This window comes from Cygnus olor, chromosome 14 (genome assembly GCF_009769625.2).
Source record: "Cygnus olor isolate bCygOlo1 chromosome 14, bCygOlo1.pri.v2, whole genome shotgun sequence".
Lineage (NCBI taxonomy): Eukaryota > Metazoa > Chordata > Aves > Anseriformes > Anatidae > Cygnus > Cygnus olor.
In genome coordinates this window covers 8,474,630-8,492,371 of record NC_049182.1, presented here as the reverse complement: position 1 = coordinate 8,492,371, position 17,742 = coordinate 8,474,630, and the positions used below count along the sequence as shown (strand labels likewise).

Here is a 17,742-nt window from a genome sequence, read left to right as displayed (position 1 = left end):
TGAGCAGTGATTCCAAAAAGGAGGATTAGATACAGGCCTTTTGTGAGTAATTTCCTCCAGGTATATAAAACTGGTTAAAACTACCAGAAGTAGATCAAATTCTTCCCAGTGAGGCCTTAAAACCCGATATGGTGATGTGTGTCAGTGCAGGAACCAAACCAAGATGCCGGTGTCTGGCCAGCACATCACCACCACCATGGCAGACATGGGCATGGGTACCTCTCAGCAGCTTGGAGCCTGGCTTCTCATGAGGTACTGCAAGCAGTGCAGCTTCAAGTACAAATCAAAGACCATCATTATGAAATGTTTACTGTGCTGTAGAATAGGAAGATGAGGGAAACCTCCTCATTGACACGTAGTGTGACAACCACAAACCTATTTCTGCTGCCAGAGCTCGGGCTGGACCTGGGCTGAGCCAGCTCTGCCATCGCCACATCCAGCACTTGGCTAACAGGAGCCCTTTGCTGCTGCTTTTACCTATATCCACACAGTGCCCAGGACTCTTCTACCCTTTCTGTGTTGCAGACCACCAGCAGCTCATGCTTACTGACAACAGTTTGCTTTCACCAATCTTTAGTCTGTGAAGCCCCATCAGTTCATGGCTACATGCTGAAAACCAGTCCTGATTTTGCTTTTATCTTTATCCCTATTAAAAAACATTTCCAATTGCTGCATTTCATCTGTGCTCTACTCCCTTCCAAAAGATAGAAGCCATTGCGTGGAGATATGATCCTGCAGTGCCATTAATGACCATAATTATATTGCCATATTACACTGTCCCTCTTGCTAATTGGTCATTCATTTGCCATTGTGCATGAAATCACAGGTGTTAATGCCTTCATGATGCTTATCTGAATTTGCCATATAGAATCAATTCCCTTCTGCTTCATTTCTCAGACCAGCGGGATCAGTGTGTGTTTAAAAGAGGAGCACAGGACTATCTCATGTCCTATCATATGCCCAGATGTGTGGGAATGGGTTTCAGTAACACCACACGATTAGATTTGTATCACATTCTCAAGCACACAGAACTGTTACAAATGCACCCATTGATCTTTTCTTATAGGGAAGTTTTAGAGATGTTGGCTGAAAGTCTAGAATTTATTTTTTTTAAATCTACTTTAATTGCAATTGTAATTGTATTGTTTTAAATAGATGTGCTAGCATATTTGGCAGTGAGGGAAGTTTTGAAAGAAATAAGAATCTCATCGTGTTGGAATGCAACTAATTGTTCTACTATAATTCAATGCAACCTTATAAACCATGTGAGACAAAGCTGACATTCACTGGTTCTGGACAGCAGCTTGTTGCAAACTAGCTTTAACCAAACACTACAATGTGTGCAAACATATGATCAAGAGAAACCCCTGAATTCACACGACAGAATTTTTGGTTCACTGAAAGCCAGAGCAGTCTTGCAGGTACTTCATGTTAGCTCGTAGATTTACAATGACAATGTTTTCTCTGCCATCTTGAAATCTCCCTTGATTTATTGCCCTTTCCACTAGTTTATATTCATCCAATCAAGGAACAAAAACAAAACAGGGGGCATCAGTAAAAAATCAGGTATGAAGCATTATGTATGCATCAAGGATGTGTACAAGAAAAATTGTTCACAAGCAGTATGTCATCCTGAATCAGGAAAGTACTTCAGTAGGAGATTAACTCAAAGCATGTGCTCGTTTACCACAGTGGGACTCAAGTACATGCTCAAATTCAGCACTTTTTTATGTGTTCCCCTGAGCAGGGATAATTTCCTGATATAGGAAATACATGCTGATTTTTCTCCCTTAGGATAATTGAAAAACATTTATGTAAATTCCAGTTTGTTTCAGATATGGGGGGAAAAAGAAAACTGAAACTCAGCTAACTGTTTTCTCTAACCGGTTCGCCAGAAAATCTGTCCCAGTCCATGACCAGAAAAAGATTTTCCTTCATGCTCTATTATGAGCAACCTAATGCAATTTCAAAGTTGGCTCTGCTTTGAGCAGGGGAGGAGGGGAGCTGGACCAGAGACCTCCAGATGTCCCTTCCAACCTCAGTGATGCATTGATTTCTCCGTGTTGGATCCTCTACACATGATGATGACTTAAGTCACAACTAAACTCATTTCAGAAAAGCATGGTAAGGAGTAAGATGATAAATATATTAACACATAAATAAATACAGCTTTGTTTGGATGAGAACTGGATACAGGACGGCATAACAAAGCACAGGGAAAGTAACTTTTACATTACCCAGCTGCTCTTACAATAATATACAGAAACTCTGTGAATCATTTCATGGTTTATTAAATGAAATTTTGTTTGCAACTGGTGAGTTAGGAAAATAAACGTCCATGTTTGTTTTCATTTTACTTTTCCTTGGTTTGTCCAGATCTTCACAGCCTTGTGTGCCAGCATTGTCCTCTGGGGCTCATTAAAAAGCCCAGTGTTTGCTACTCTGGTTGTCCAGGGAAATCAGCAACAGATTGCCATTAACCCCATGAGGCCAAGAGCTAGAAATTCTTGATACATTCCCTGTTGTGGCCAATAAGATCCATTGGAACCATTGGAGCCAAAGGGTTAATTTTATCTCTCCTATAGCTGCTGTCAGACCTCCAGTAAAACAGTGTGTGACCACTACGGGGTACTGACCACTTAATACAGCAGTACCTGCCAAAATTGGCTTAAGACTGAGTGAGATCAAGGGGCAGAAAAATACTGTCTTTTCTAAAGCACATTGTATTACCAGTGTTTACTTACAGTTCTCTCCTGGGTCAAATGCTTATTCTTAGGAAAATGGTCTTGCTTCTTATAGACTCAGCTCCACAGGAGAAAGCAAGTTATAACCTTGTCTGAAGATGATATCCATTTTTTTTTCCACATTACATTATGAATTTTTGCAGATGTCATTAGTAGCGACTACCAAGGACATTTCTTAACCTGAAGCCGTATTGCCACTAGGTTATTGCTACCATTAATTCAAGCTTTTAAAAAAGCTGAAAAAAATTTTGATTTTCTCCCTGAAACACACAGAAACATCATGTCATCATGCAACTGCCACAGCCCTGGTTCACACATAATGGGACTCTGATGATGTCCCTTCTCTGAGCCTGTAGGGTTACGTGTTTCTCCCTGGAAGCCATCATTTCTGTGTCCTGCACTGACTTCCAAGGTGCTTGTAGCAGTACCAGCAAAGCAGTACACAGGCTCTCTGATATTTCTAGTTTATCCATGCTGAATAGACAGGATTGACACTAGAAAGTGTGCCCAAAGTTGGCTTGGTGGCTGACAGACCCAGGCATGCTCATCCCTTGGGAAGGGTGTCCCCATGCCGCTGCATGCCCTCCCCAGCCACTGTCCTAGGGCTGTGGCCAGGACGACCCAATGTGCTCATGTGCTTCACCTGGCAAATCTCAGCTCCCGTGGGAGGCCTTTGGTACAAAGGTTCAAAACAGACTGTGGGAAGGGATGCCGTGGGCTGACAGGTCCATGCTGAAAATGGTTGGGATGTGAAAAACTACCATCAGGCTGTAGCTTTGCTCTCCTCTGTCCAGTGCTATGCAAAATCGTTGGTGATGATGACGTTGATAGCCCTGAGGACCCAGTGTCTGGTTTTAGATATCAAATTGCCCTAGATTTTATCAAAACCCCTATTTTGGGCCAAAGACACTGACATAAACTTCCATCTGTCTTCATAGACTTTTGTGTCGGCACTCGGATGAGGCCTGGGCAAAGAACCAGCACAACCCAGGGGTCAGAAGTGGGCTGGCTCCGTACGTGCCAAGAGAGTGGTGAGCTCTGCTTTTCTGTCCTTCCTCTCCCTGTCCTTTCCCCACATCAGGACCTGAGGTGTATTAACACTTGCCAACCTCTCAGGTTCTGTGAAACCTCAGTCCTTTACGGTCTTCATAGTGCTTTGAAACCTGTACCTGGGAAGTGCTGCAGAAATGCAAAGCATCCCTATGGATGACCTTATCACTGGGAAAGGAATCTTAAATCCGATCCATTTGTATGACTCCCGGAGAGCCACTGTTGCATTATTCATGACAGTCTCCTCTTCTTCAGAAGGCTAATATTACTTCCCTCCCCCCTCCACCCCCATACAGCATTCATAATATGAATTTTATATTCTGAACTAAACCACACAGTCCTTTGTAGTGGTCAGTAATAGGATTCCTACCCGTACTTAGCAGAGTCCACATCAGAGAGAGCACAATCAGCCACCCCAGGAGAAGAGTTCCCAAGATCTCCTCTTACAAGGCATTGTAAAAGTTATAAATAGATTACTCTCTCTCCCTTTGTACCTTCCGGCCCTTTTCCTACACCAAGGGAACATATTTGTCACTAGGACACACAATACGCACTTAGATGTTTGACATCTCTGCCCTCATCAGATGGGCCATACAGAATTTTTCAACAAGATAGAAAATGTGAAATGTTTAGGATGCAGTTACAAGTTTGAGAGCGATTAAAAGAATGTTAAGAAGAATTAGCCATGGCAGCTTACTTGGTAGTTTGTTATGGCTCCCATTTTCTAATACATCATATTCTTTTATTCCCCTAATTACTTTTTTTGTGTGAAAGACAATTCCCAGGGAACGAACACTTCATTTCTTTGAACCACTGCCAACAATATGCACCACAATTGCTGAAAGCAAAAGAGAGGATCTGGCATATCTATTAAAGCTTTGCAAAGACATACTTTTTTTCTTTTTAACCTTGGTTTTCCCTTAATACCAGCAATGAATAAATGAATTGCACTCCCTGTTTCCCCCCCTTTCCTCACAACTTCTATTTCTGTTTTCAGGTTGTTTTTGCTTTTTTTTTTTTTTAAAGTCAAGTCTTGATGGGTAATTATTACATCTCATGTGTCTTCTGTCTCTGCCTTGTATTAAAAAATAGCAGCTAAGAAAACAAGTCTAAATTAACAATCTACTTTGTAGAAAGTGATTTTAAAGGCATTAGTACAGCACTGCTTCCACCTCACTCTCCATCTGCAGTGTCCTTCTAAATATCCTTTTAGCACAAGCTGTATTAGCTCACCTTGAGAGGAATGAAACCTTTTTTTCAAAGGCAATTCACAACCAAATTTTCTCTGATTTCAAACACTTATCTTCCACCTTCATATCTATAGCAGTGATCCAAGCCAGCCAACTTTCAAAACACAGAAATTTTGGACCTTTTTCTCTGTCTCCTCATTAACAAGAAAGGCACTTACATCGATACATCCGTACAAATGGGTAATGGGTGCTAATAAAGTACTTTAAAAATACACAGCTTCCAGAAGGGATGTTGCACTTCTTGTTTGCAGGCTTATTCCCAGTTCTGCATACTGGGCACTAAGATATCCCCAGGTGTTCTTGATGGAAAATGTTTACCTGACATCTGCAGACATCAGAAATTCCTCACTTCCTTATGGAAATATTCTGGAATTCTGGGTGTCAGGTGGGGTGATATGTGAGGTTGATCCAACCTGACAAGTCTTATTTGTTCATCAAGCACAACCAGAAAAGACAATCCTAATCCTTTCCTAGAATTAGAGTTTTCAGGAGGTTTTTTGTTTGTTTGGTTGGTTGGTTTTGTTTGGCTTGGTTTGATGTTTTTGTTTGTTTGTTTTTCTTACTGAAAATAACATAAGCGAGTGCCTGTTGATCACATAAGACTTACTAATCATTCAGCAAATACTCATTTTTCCAGGCAAAATACAGGCTACATTCTTTCAAGAATTTTGCTTGTGGAACTCCCACTGGGAGGTCTTTAGGGAAGGAATCAAGTGAATAACATTCAAATAAAGGACCGTGCTCCATTAGGAGGAAACTTTTTCAGCTGAAATCTTACCCAGGACCTTGAGGGGTTGCTATGCGGGAACTCTCATTACAATCTCAAACCAGCAGCTACTGGTGAAAATGGAAGCTACTGTTTACTCAGAATGAGGGATATCTTTGTGTCCACAGTCATGTGCTGAAAAAAACCTACTTAGCTGTTAGTTGATCTTACAGCATCCAGATGCTTTGGAAAATGGGGGCAGAGGGGAGGGAGCTGACAAGCTTTTGTAGTTCAATATTGGTTCAATGCAGTCATAAGAAAAGATGTGATCATATCATACATTTCTGGCTGGTTTAGATATCTAATTTATGTGCTTTGAATAAACAACCTGGAGATGCATTTGTTCCCATATTGACTTCATAGGTAACTTTGTCATCTAACTTTGGTCTCTGACTGCCTGAAATAGATTAGTATGAATATATACCCATAAACTGCATTTTCCATGCAACTAAATACACTAGAAGAGATGTCTGTAATGGTGTTTTACTACGTTCAGAAAAGAAAGTCTCAAGATTTCTGTATTTCTTTCTATTCCTCTGCCTTATAGCATTAAAGAGAGCCAAATCTTGAAAGCCAGGCACTCAATTTGCAGTGTGAATTATCTAACATGGTAATGACTTGATTTGTGCACACAAAAACTATTTGTATATTCACATTCTATTGTTTGAGCATGCAAATGATGTGCACACAGATTCAGTAGCTGGATGGAGACTTCCTGGAAAATGAAGTCCTTAAATTCAATTGCTGTTGGCACAAACAGCAAAACAAAGCAACACAAACAACTATCTCTATGACTCTGGTGAGTGTAAAGTGATACAAATCACTGTTCCCAGTTATGTTTTAGCAGATATTCAACAGCATGCACTGCTCTCATTTCCTTGACGCTGGAAACCAGCTCCAACATTACCCTCAAAATAGCCCATCATTCTTTGCAGATTTGTGCATTTGCTATTTTTGGATCTTGAGGCTGTTTTGGAAAAGACAGAACTACTGGCACCAATTCAATCACTCATTCAACAAATGTTTTCTTCACCACCACCACATATATGCTATGCACCTCTCTTACAGCAAATGTAAGTACCATGGAGGTGTGTCAAAACAGTGGAGAAATCCCAGATTCTACAGCACAATCCATGCCAGTCCCATCCAGGGTGATACTGAGCAGCCCAGTGGCTGCAATAAATCATGCCAGCTGGACAGAGTCCCTTGCTGGTCTTCTGCCAGCTGAGACATGGCAGAAACCAGTTGCTCCCCCCAACAGACACTATTAATTTGAGGCTGAGAGGTAATAATCCCCCTGTGAAGTGGGTAATGCTGTCCTCAGAACCCACTGCTCTAGGTGAGGTCTCAGCAGCTCCTTTTCAACCAGAACCCAGCTCCTCTGGGGTCAGGTGAGCAGTGCAAAAAGCTCTGGGATCTCATTTACAGACAGGGTCTTAGCTTTTAATTAGTGGAGTTAGATGTTGTGCCACAATGGGTGTCCAAGCAGATACCAGTCTGGTGCCATAGAGAACAACACCTTGGAAATACCAGGGCCTGGCAAATATTAAAACCAGGAAACCAACAAGGATGAGAAGTTTCTCAGCAGAGAGCAAAAAATATCACCTTAGACTCCTTGAGTTAGTATTTTATTTCTGGATTGAGTCGTATGTCTTTAATTCAAGTAGTGAAATATTTTACTCATCTCTTTATATGGATGAATTAAATTATTTTTGGCAGAAGATGTAAAATATGTTGGATAGCCCTGAACTGTTTTAACATATGTTACTGCAATAATTCAGGCATTATGAAAAATGTTGTTAATACTATGGTATTGTCCTACTTACTACCAATTTAGTAAATTGTTCCAGAAATAGACTTTTTTCAGGAAAATTCTTTAAATATGATGCCAAAAATGTGCATCTTCCATGGGATCCAGTCTTCAAGGAAATATATACCCATCTGAAATTGCCCAGGGCCCTCTCATATCCATTGTTTGCCCATGTAATATGTTTCCCTTTTATCACCATGTTTTTTGTTGTTTTTTTTTTTTTTTTCTCTATCCTTCATAAGAGAGAGGGGGGAAAAAATGATACAGGGCTCATTTCGAAATCCATGAAAGTTGGATACTCCCAAAATTCCAACAAGATTACAGAGAAATCTCATCTGGTAAATATTACGTTCTGTTTTTGTCTTTGCTTAAGCTTTTACACAACTTGACAGCTTGTGGTATTGTGCCACATTTCAAAGTTAAGGTTTACAAACATCTGGCTTGGGTTCAACATTCCTCTCCATATGGACCACAGTGTCTCCAGCGTACATTGTTTGCCTGTACAGAGTGAGGTAGAAAAAATAAGATTTCCTAGAGAATTGTGGAAACCTCAATAAGCAGTCCCACTTTCATGATTCATTGACAACAGCCTTGATTTTAGTGCATCTTCATGAAAAATAGCTTTTGTTCTGTTAAGAGGACATTAATATTGGGCAAGAATTTTTTTTTTCATCCATGAAGATAATCAGAGTTTTAGAAAAAAAAGAAGTATCCTGAATTGAGATGAAAGTCTAACATGACAATTGCTGTGAAAGTCTAACATGACAATTGCTGTGAGTGGGATAAAAGTTAAGTCCAAGTGAAACATTTTGTCTCAAATTGTTCTAAAATATTTAATTTAATTATTACTTTTTTAGAGTCATTGAGTGACCTTTTGAAACAAAAAAAAAGTCAGAAATGATTTATTTTTTTCATTTGGAAAATATTGGAAGAAGGCACTTTGTTAATTTCAAATGTGTAAAAAAATATAGTTAACAGTTAAAGTCACCTTCTTTACAGCAAAAAATAGCAGTTTCAATGAATCCACATTTCCAACAATTCAGTTGTAGCAATTTCATCAACATTTTTTTGAATGTAGTTGTAATATGAAAGTACGCTGATGGAAATGTATTTATTCCCCATAACCATGGTGTATCTTATGCTTTGGATCAACAGATGGATTTTTCCTACTACATCAATAAAACAGGTATATTTCAAAAAAATACCTAGGCCATTTGTACAACCCTACACAGTTCTAGAATTTGAATGCCTTACTACTACATGGCCATGATTCAGTGAGGTAAAGAAGTCACTGAGGTGGATAAATAGTGCTTTCCTTTGGGTTGTACAGTAAGATTCTGACTGAGCAGAAAGCATCAGCCAGGTTTCCAAATTTCTGAACCATCACTGGTGGTATAGAAAGCAAGGCTCCCAGGTTGCTCTCATCAATAAGCGCTCATTGATGAAAAAACTAGCTCGATATTTGGGTTTTGTATTATGCTGAAATGAAGAGCCCAAAATTTCAAAATTGTAAACATGAAAGGACATACTGCATTCCATCCCAAAGGGCTCCTGCAAGGCAATGGGTACCCAGGGACCTGACCACCCGGACAGTCTCCCTGGTGGTTTGCTGTAGGGCTGAGGTCCTTGGAAACCTTTCCAGGTGAGCTGACAAGTAACCAGGAGCTTGGGAACACCACACAGTCTCTTCATAACCTCCTGTCTAGGATGAGTCCCTAAATTACTTATAAAACTGTTTTTAATTGGAGTTTTTCAGTACAGACTTTCTTCTGCAAGGTATGGTGGCAGATTACCAGCTGTGGTAAACACAGATCTGTGTTTTTGATGCATTGTCTTGGAAAACCTCTAAACTGCTGGGAAGGATCACTGTATACACAACCAGTTTCTTCAGGTACACATTTCTTTAAAGGAAGGAGTTTGGATTAACAGGGAACTGAGACCTGGATTTCCCAGTTTATATTCTCGTGCCTGCTGCAAGTGCACTGTATGATCATTACCAAATTCTTTAACCTCTCAGAGCCCGTATACCATCTCCTAGAGGGGGATATTCTGACTTTAAACTTCGGAGGATTAATCTGTGCAAAATGATTTTACAGGCTTTGATAAAATTTGACATTAAAAAAAAGGAAAAAAAAAATGTTTCCTTGCAAATTCAGCAGCATGCCTGCACTGTCTGGGCACACAGATAGGGGCTGGGACAAGAGTTATATGTACTGTGGAAATAGTCATTCTTTATTCATTTTAAAAGGTCAACACAGCTTGCCAGCATATCACTGCTGCAGCTGTTGCAGAGCTTGTTATGGCATTAGGCTGACTCGGAATGATTTCCTTCCAAAGCGTTCTGGCACAGAGCACAACCCAACTCATACCCGAAGCGAGGAAACCATTACTGATGGTGTTGATGACAAGAAAGCATCCAGGAGAGCCAAGCCAGAGATCTGTGTGGACTAGAAGCTAAAGGATGGGTTGGGGGAAAAGGAGACATGAACCCCTTCTATGTCTGATCTGGCAGCGCTTCTTTTCCACCACAAAACTAACATACAATAGGCTAGAACACCTGCTACTAATTTGGGTGCATGCAAGCGCTAGTCATACAAAATCTTTTGAGTTGTTTCTAGCTAATAATTTTGTTTTCTGATGGGAATGATCACAAAAACTTACATGCTGTGAAGCCTTTGGCACAGTGCAATTGCTGGGCTTGGACTGCTGATGGACAAGGAGCTATTCTTTCTTTCCTTCTCTTTTCTTTCCTCCCCCCAATTTTTTTTTTTTTTTTGATCTATGGGTGGAACCCCCATAATTGTCAAAGGGAATTTCATACACCCTCCGATGACAGATTGAGTCCTTGCAAGAATGTATCATTAAAACAAAAGCAAAAAATAAATAAAAAATTGGTCTTCTAGCATTTCAAATGGGACTAAAGAGAAACCTCCCTAGAAGGTCTTTCTAAAGCATTGTTCTAGTGACATTGCTCTGTCTCCCCTTCTCAAGAGTGGTAAAGGAATATCTTCTCCAAAGGAGATTCTTTCTGCAGCCAAAACAACCCCCGTGCTGTCCCAGAGAGACCATCCTGAATGGTCCATTTTTTGAGCTCTCCCCATATACAGATCTCCTATCTGGAAAAGCATCTGCAGCTTCAGACAGCACCTCTCTGGATCATACTTCTCTCTCAATTTCAGCTGTTTCAAAGGAACATGCAAACTGCTTACGACAGTTCAGGCCCTATCTTCAAATCTGAAATTATTAAGGGCGGAAGGGACCATAGTGATTACCTGACATGTTATCCAACCTGACTTGCCGTATTACACATCCCACATATGCAGTCAGCAATCCAGGCACTTAAACCAGGAAGCTAGTGGTTCAGCAAACATGACCAGGATAGCCTCTATGGGCAGGACTAACTAAACGTAACTTAAAGTTCAACTATCTAGAACTCAGCTACCTAAATTAGCCACTAAGTCTCCTTCAGCAGCACGTGGAGGAAAGCAGGTACCTCTGCACAGATTCCAGCAGATCTCAAGACAGATTGGCTGGATTGACTCTGAAGGTGCTTCTCTCACTGCTTGCTTCTGTAGGGTAAGGGACACGTAGCTTACTATGAACACAAACTTTTAAAGGGCTAAAATGAGACCAATATCTCCCACATCCCACAGGAATAGGTTCTAGCAGTGGGTTACCCTCACTGCCCATATTTCATATCTGATTTCCATGCTGAAATTCCCTTCACTGGGGTTTGCAGCCTACCTTATGTGAAAAATAAAGGTTGTCTCTGGTGTCAGAAAAAAGGATTTACATGTCTGGTGTTTAAAATGCCAGTTTTAAGGATCTATGCTTTAAGCCTAGACTAGACGGCTTTATAGTTTCACTTGAATTTTCAGGTTTGCTATACAAGCACACTTCCATTTTTGCTCCTTTATTTTCTTGACACAAGAGCACATGGAAATACAAGAGCAGACTCCAATAGACTCCCGATCGCAATGAGTGACATAAACCAGGGATCTCACCAGACATTAGACAGACCCACAGGCATAGTTAATTGGAAGCAAATCTTTCTACTGCAACCCTAATTACATATAAGAGGCAGATAAACAATACATAGCACACCTATTTAGGTGTACTGCAACTAACCATTACTAGGCTGGCTATGACAGATTACATCTTCACATAGGTTATGCTTAATGAAAATTTCTTTTCAGCCATAAAAAGCTCTGAGCCCACGCAAATGCTCCTAAACAGCTATATAGGATTAACTGTATGTATTTATATATGTATGTTTGTACACGGACACACATCTAATGGTGGGTGTGTGTTGGAGAGGGGACCAATTGTTCATTACCATTGTTTTGATGCCACATTTACTTCAGATTTGACAGAAAAGTGCTACATTTGTAAGCGTCTGTTTTCAGAATTCCTTTGTTTGGGATGCCTTTAAAATATTAAAATCACAGAATCATTTAGGTTGGAAAAGACCAGGAAGATTATTAAGTCCAACCATCATATTCAATGCAAATATTATAGTTCAAAAAGATGATAGGAAATCCTCTTACTTTCTCTCAATGGAGAATCTTTTTATTTATTTATTTGTTTATTTGTGACGATCCATACAACTGGAGCACACACTATTAAAACCGTTGAGACAACTGCTATAGAATGGTTCAACGCCACTGAAAGCTGGGAGGGGATGGTTGACAAATTCCCAGCACCTAAGTAACCTATTTTGTTACAAAGAGGAGCAACTCCCAGGCCCTTAAAGCATGGTTGAGCCTGCTGGCAGAGAAGCAGAGGAAGTTGCAACCAGGCATGAACGTGTTGTCCCTGCGATGGAAAGCTTCGCTGTTTGCCCTTGAATGTTTGTAACCAGCTGCTTTCTCCACTCTTCAGGGGCATTGTCATTTACCGAAAGACTTGTCTGTTTGCCATGAGTGTCAGGTGCCTGAGGGATGGCCTGTTTGCACAAAATATCGAGAGGCTGCCCTTCATAAAAATGAACAAATACTTTCTAACCTGCAGAGGGGAGAATCACAGGAGATTCCAACGAGCAAGTTGTCTGAGAGTGAGATGCATTCCAGGTAGATTCTTCTGTAATGAGGAGGAGTTTTCAAAGAAAATGTAAAACAATATGCCTGCAATATGATTGCAGGTAGCTATTTATTCTTGGAGTGTGGGGGCACAAAGTGGGTATAACATTTTAGGATTACCTAGGAATCAAAGGGCTGGTTTTGCCACGATTCCTCCCACACGCAGTACCTCACTCTGCTAGAGTAGACTTGGAAAAGACTCTGCTTCTCAGCCGTAGCTGGGGAGCCAGCCTCCCCGGTGAGCACAGGCTAAAAAAGCAGAGCATCACAATGTGCTAAGTTGCCAAATGACAGATTCCAACATGTTCTTTGCTTAAAGGATTGTGCAACACCCTGGTTGTGTCTATGCTCGTATTTCAGTTTGGTGGAACAGTGGTGCTCTGAAGTGAATTTTTTGCTCATACCCATCTATCATACATTGCTTTTTAAAACAAAAACAAAACAAACAAACAAACAAACAAAAAACAAACACAAAGTGGTTCATCCACGTGTGAGATCCCTTTTGGAGGAAACTGTATGAGAAGCTTCAGTCCAGGTACGTGCCAAATGTGGCTACTTCTTGTGGACCATAAAGTCCAAATTGATGCCTGGTCCTTCAAACTTCTTTAAACCATATGTGCAGTGAGGATACCCAACCCAGCCTAAATTTAATCCAGGGTAAAATGTTGACTGTAATGCAATGGAGATGTAGAGGCATCATCATTATCTGCTTTGAGCTACTGACCTATCTCAGTATCCAGAATTAATTCTTAATGTAGAAAGAACCTACACTTACCCCAACACTGGTATAAGGAAAGGCTCGTCACTTCCTTTCCCCCATGAATCCCACTTCTGAATATTTTAATAGACCATCTAGCAATTAATCTTATTTATTTATTTTAAGATTTGCTTTAGGAAACTGATAAGAGTCCTGGATTTGAGGTTTTGCCCTTGGCAGCTTTGTGTCATCAGATCTGCTAGTGGCCCACATCAAAAGCAAGTCAGATGCACTCACCATGGCTAGCTTGACAGCTTGGATTGGTGCTTAACCAGTAAAAAATAGGGAAAGTGGAACCAAAATATGGTAACATCCAGTCTCAACCACCTTCTTGTCCTCTTAAGCAGGTAAGAGTGAGGGGATACAGTCTGGAGATGCTCATTTGGAGATTCAGTGGCTGCTTAGGTATGGAAGTGCCTCTTTTTCCTCATGCCCTGTGTGGGAGCTGAGCTGGTGCACATTTTAAAATCTAGCAAACACTCAGAAGTAGAAGGCAAAGGCAAGGCCTGTTCTGCAGGAGTCTGGAGCTGGCATCTCCGAGCACCTAAGTGCCAGCTGCCAGATAGTTTTGTTTTTATTAGGTTGACAGCTACACATGGGTGGGTGCCAACTTTTGTTCATTATATTTCATATTTTATAGCTTTGGTTTAGGTTTGGAAAGCTGTCGGCATTTGGAACGACAGCAGCCCTTGCCCCTGAGGGACAGTCAAGGCTTTTTTTCCCCTTCCCTTTTTAACTTCTCTCTCTTCCATGACAGCTGCACTTTCTACTGGTGCTTGTTGGCTGCTCTCCTCTCAGCCCCCCCCAGGGCTCTGCTCCTTCCTTGCAGCTCTGTGTTTAAGTCACGTCACGAGCAATGTTTAGCTTTGCTGCAACAACTCCACAGCAAACAAACTGAGCTCAAACAGATTGGAAACGCAGCATTTTGATAACACCCCACACATGACATTGCAGCCCCAACAAGCTGTCCTTCAAACCGACCTGCCAGCTGACCCGAGCGGTAGATAGGGATCAATCTAGCAAGGTTGTTAGCCTCCACAATGAGGCAGCTTCAAAGGAAATATATGAGTTTCAGCAGCTTGGCCAACTGTGTCATTCAAAGCTGCAATGGGGACGTTTCACAAAAGGGCCAGCTATCTGCCAGACACTGTCAGCACCGATCGGTTGAGACATGTTTGTAAAGGAATAAAGGGGCCTTACGTTACCTGGGAAGTTCGTTTAGCCAGGGAATCCCGTGGTAGGGATTGATTTCATTGTTTGACTGTGAAAATGTGCCCAGTGGAGCTCAGGATCACGCCTGTAACTTTCTAAGTGTCAGACATTAATTTAAAAGAAAGCATTAGCTTGCAGATCCTCTTTGCATTTTTCGCTAACAAGCTGCTTGTAAATTAACCTACTTTGTTGTTCACAGGGACTTTCCAAAGGATAAACCTTATTTCTTCATCAACTACCTGTTCAGGAATACTTTGCTCTAATTTTTGTGTCTGAAGATCAATCTTTTTACAAAATTGCTAAAGAAAAATCTTTCTTCAGTGGTACTACTTTGATTGTACTTTTCAGGCAAGAGCTTTTTGATTTACTTTACTGCCTTTTGATCATGCATTTTAGAAATTGGATGAACCTTCATACCACAGTCTGTGAAACTTTCTGTATTCTTCAAATATATTTCACCATTACCTCACTAAAACTGAGGGTGAAAAAAAAAATCATTGTAAAAGTAGCAGAGTATAAATAATGAAACCTTTTCCAGCCAGCTCAATCTGGATTCCCCACTTACTGCCGAGGAAGAATGCTGTCCTGGAGCATACACTGAGGAAGTCTGCAGCTGTCAGGCTGGATCCTCAAAGTCAGCATCTTCGATGTTCTTTCAAATGAAACCTTTTTTTGACTGTGAGTGGGGGGACTGCGAATGCAGAGAGAGAAATCAACAGCATCCACTTGCTGCAACCCTTATTTATTGGTCAGATATGCAGAATCACATTACCGTGGTTTGTGAACTAGAAATCTGACAAGAGCAATTTGACTCTTGTATTTACATTTCTAGCAGTTTCATCTTGTCATTTGTGGTTTTCTTCAAATTAGAAAACAATTAAATGAAGACTCTGGCAAAGAAGTGGAGCCAGATGTAACAGTTTCTCTTTACTCTTTGTTAATAGCAGCAGCAGCAATGTAATTTAATTCTGTCAGCTCTTCAGCTGCTCAGCAGCTGAGGAGATATGCAAAGGAAGAACAGGATCACTCTCCTAGGATGTGCGATCAGCATCCAATACTCTATCTGCCAAACAAGAAGAGGACAGCCCTTGAACCACAGAACCACATCTCTGCTGGGACTCTGAGAGCATCACCCAAACCTCTCCGACCTTCCATACCCACTGCAGCTATTCTGACACCATTTGGAGAAGGAAGAGTCACAAGCTCAAATTACATTAATCAAAGATGAGCAAATAAGTCTCCCTTTATTACATAAAAGACATATTCCAGAAAATTGTACGGACAAAAATATTCTCTTACACAAGTGAAATGTTCATTCACAGGCAAGAATGATGCCCCTACCAAGTCAGATATTTCCAAAGATGCTTATTTTCACTTATCCCACCCATCTGACTTCACCATGCTGGGCACACAAAACGCAATGGATCTATTTCTACCTGTTGTAGAAGAAAGTTTGCCCCACACCTGTAGCAGAGCTGTCTGGGGACAAAACTCTGAGATCATGAAATAGCTTTTCTGGGGACAGAGCGCCCAGCACAAGAGAGCAGACACCAGGACACTTTCTGCAGGAGCTTCCCAGCCTGGAAGCAGTCCCCCTTTTCCCACATCACCATGGTCAAATTATATACACAGAAAGCCAGAAAAATATTTCGGCACCTGACCCTTGATTTCTGTGAGAGCTTTGTGTCCCTCCCTGGCCTCTCATCTGTAAAACAGGAATAACAGTACTACCCGGAAGACAGATGACAGCACGTTCATCAAATATTGCCACGCTATATTTGATACTACACCAATGATATGGTGAAATATCTTTACCTCTACATAAATACCCAAATTTATCATTTGGGGGTTGGGTGTGTGTGTGTGTGTGTGCTTATTGAAGCATTTGAGGGAGGAGGGGAGGCAACTGCCTGATATCAGAGATTTAAATCCTGCAAAACCAACTGGGAATTAGTCTGAAAGGCAAGCCAGTTAAAAACTTATTGTTGTTACTCTCCCATGCACCAGCCTTCTGTCCCCACGAGGGCACTGGCACACAAGCTGCTGACTCTGCATTTGTCCCAGCTGTGGGTCGGCAGCCCCAGGGGTAGGGATGGGTGTGAGACACAGGGACTGGAGGAGAGAAATAAAGTCAGATCAGTGTAAAAACGTAAACGAGGTAAAAACAGAGAGTAAAAATCAATGAGCAAATCCTCATTGAAGGGCCGTATCAGAGATGCCTGTATGCAGTGTGGTATTTTTTTCTTTAATTATAAATGTCCACTAATGACTGACATGACAGGACAAGTGTTTACAGACTTACCTTTTCATCTAACTGTTCATAAGAGTGGCACCATTTGGCTGTCACAAGAGAACAAAAATCAGCTGTGAATTTGCTGGAAGAAGCAGGGTTACTGGGTCTGAAGCTACATTTTAGCACTGCCAAGGTCCCCAGCCCTTGTGAAGCTGCTTTCTGCAAGGTCTGTAGAGTCAACATCCCTCCAGCCACAGGCTGGATCCATCAGCCACTGGGAATGGTTGTCCGTGATCTAAAAATGGGCTCTGAGAATTAATCGTTAATAAAGTTTGGCACTAGAGCTCCAGAAATTAAGATCAAAGGGCCATCCGAATGCTACCCTCAGGTATACAGGCACTTCTCCCATTGAAGTCACCAAAGAATTTGGCCCACAGTATGTTACTCATCCTTATACTAATTAATTTTTATATGCTAATTTGTATGCCACATTACAGGCTTGAACTGAACACTCCAGTTTCATTTGTTTTGTGCTTTCTGGGAATAGAATTTGCTTTAAAACGTCATATTCTAAATGGTTCTTATTAGCAAGACGAAGAAAAAGACCCAAATCTTGCAGCATTCACGTTGACCTTAAATGATTGACAATAAACTCTTCTATTACTGGGATTCCTCTTCCTCTCCATAGAAGTGAACTTCTCTTAGTCTCATACACCAGTGCCAGCTGCCAGCTAGAAACATTTTTAATTAGTGTGTATTTTTGCGCTGGAGGAAAGAACATGACTTGTGATGATCACTCTCTTAAAGAAGATTATAATCCTAGCAGCAGAACAAGTTGCTTG

General features: G+C 41.0%; 1 protein-coding gene across 8 annotated transcripts in view; it reads left to right on the top strand.

The window, feature by feature from the left end:
• Window positions 1-15,355, top strand: part of EBF1 (EBF transcription factor 1) — a 312,571-nt gene extending 297,216 nt beyond the window's left edge. For 7 of the 8 annotated variants that reach the window (XM_040573756.1, XM_040573755.1, XM_040573754.1 and 4 more), the window contains one exon: window positions 3,683-3,969. In XM_040573756.1, coding sequence (XP_040429690.1) covers window positions 3,683-3,954 — 272 coding nt within the window. In that variant the 3' untranslated portion in view covers window positions 3,955-3,969. Of the gene's footprint in view, window positions 1-3,682; window positions 3,970-15,205 lie in introns of those variants that run through there. The other variant, XM_040573757.1, reaches the window with a different exon arrangement.
• Window positions 15,356-17,742: the final 2,387 nt, after the last annotated feature.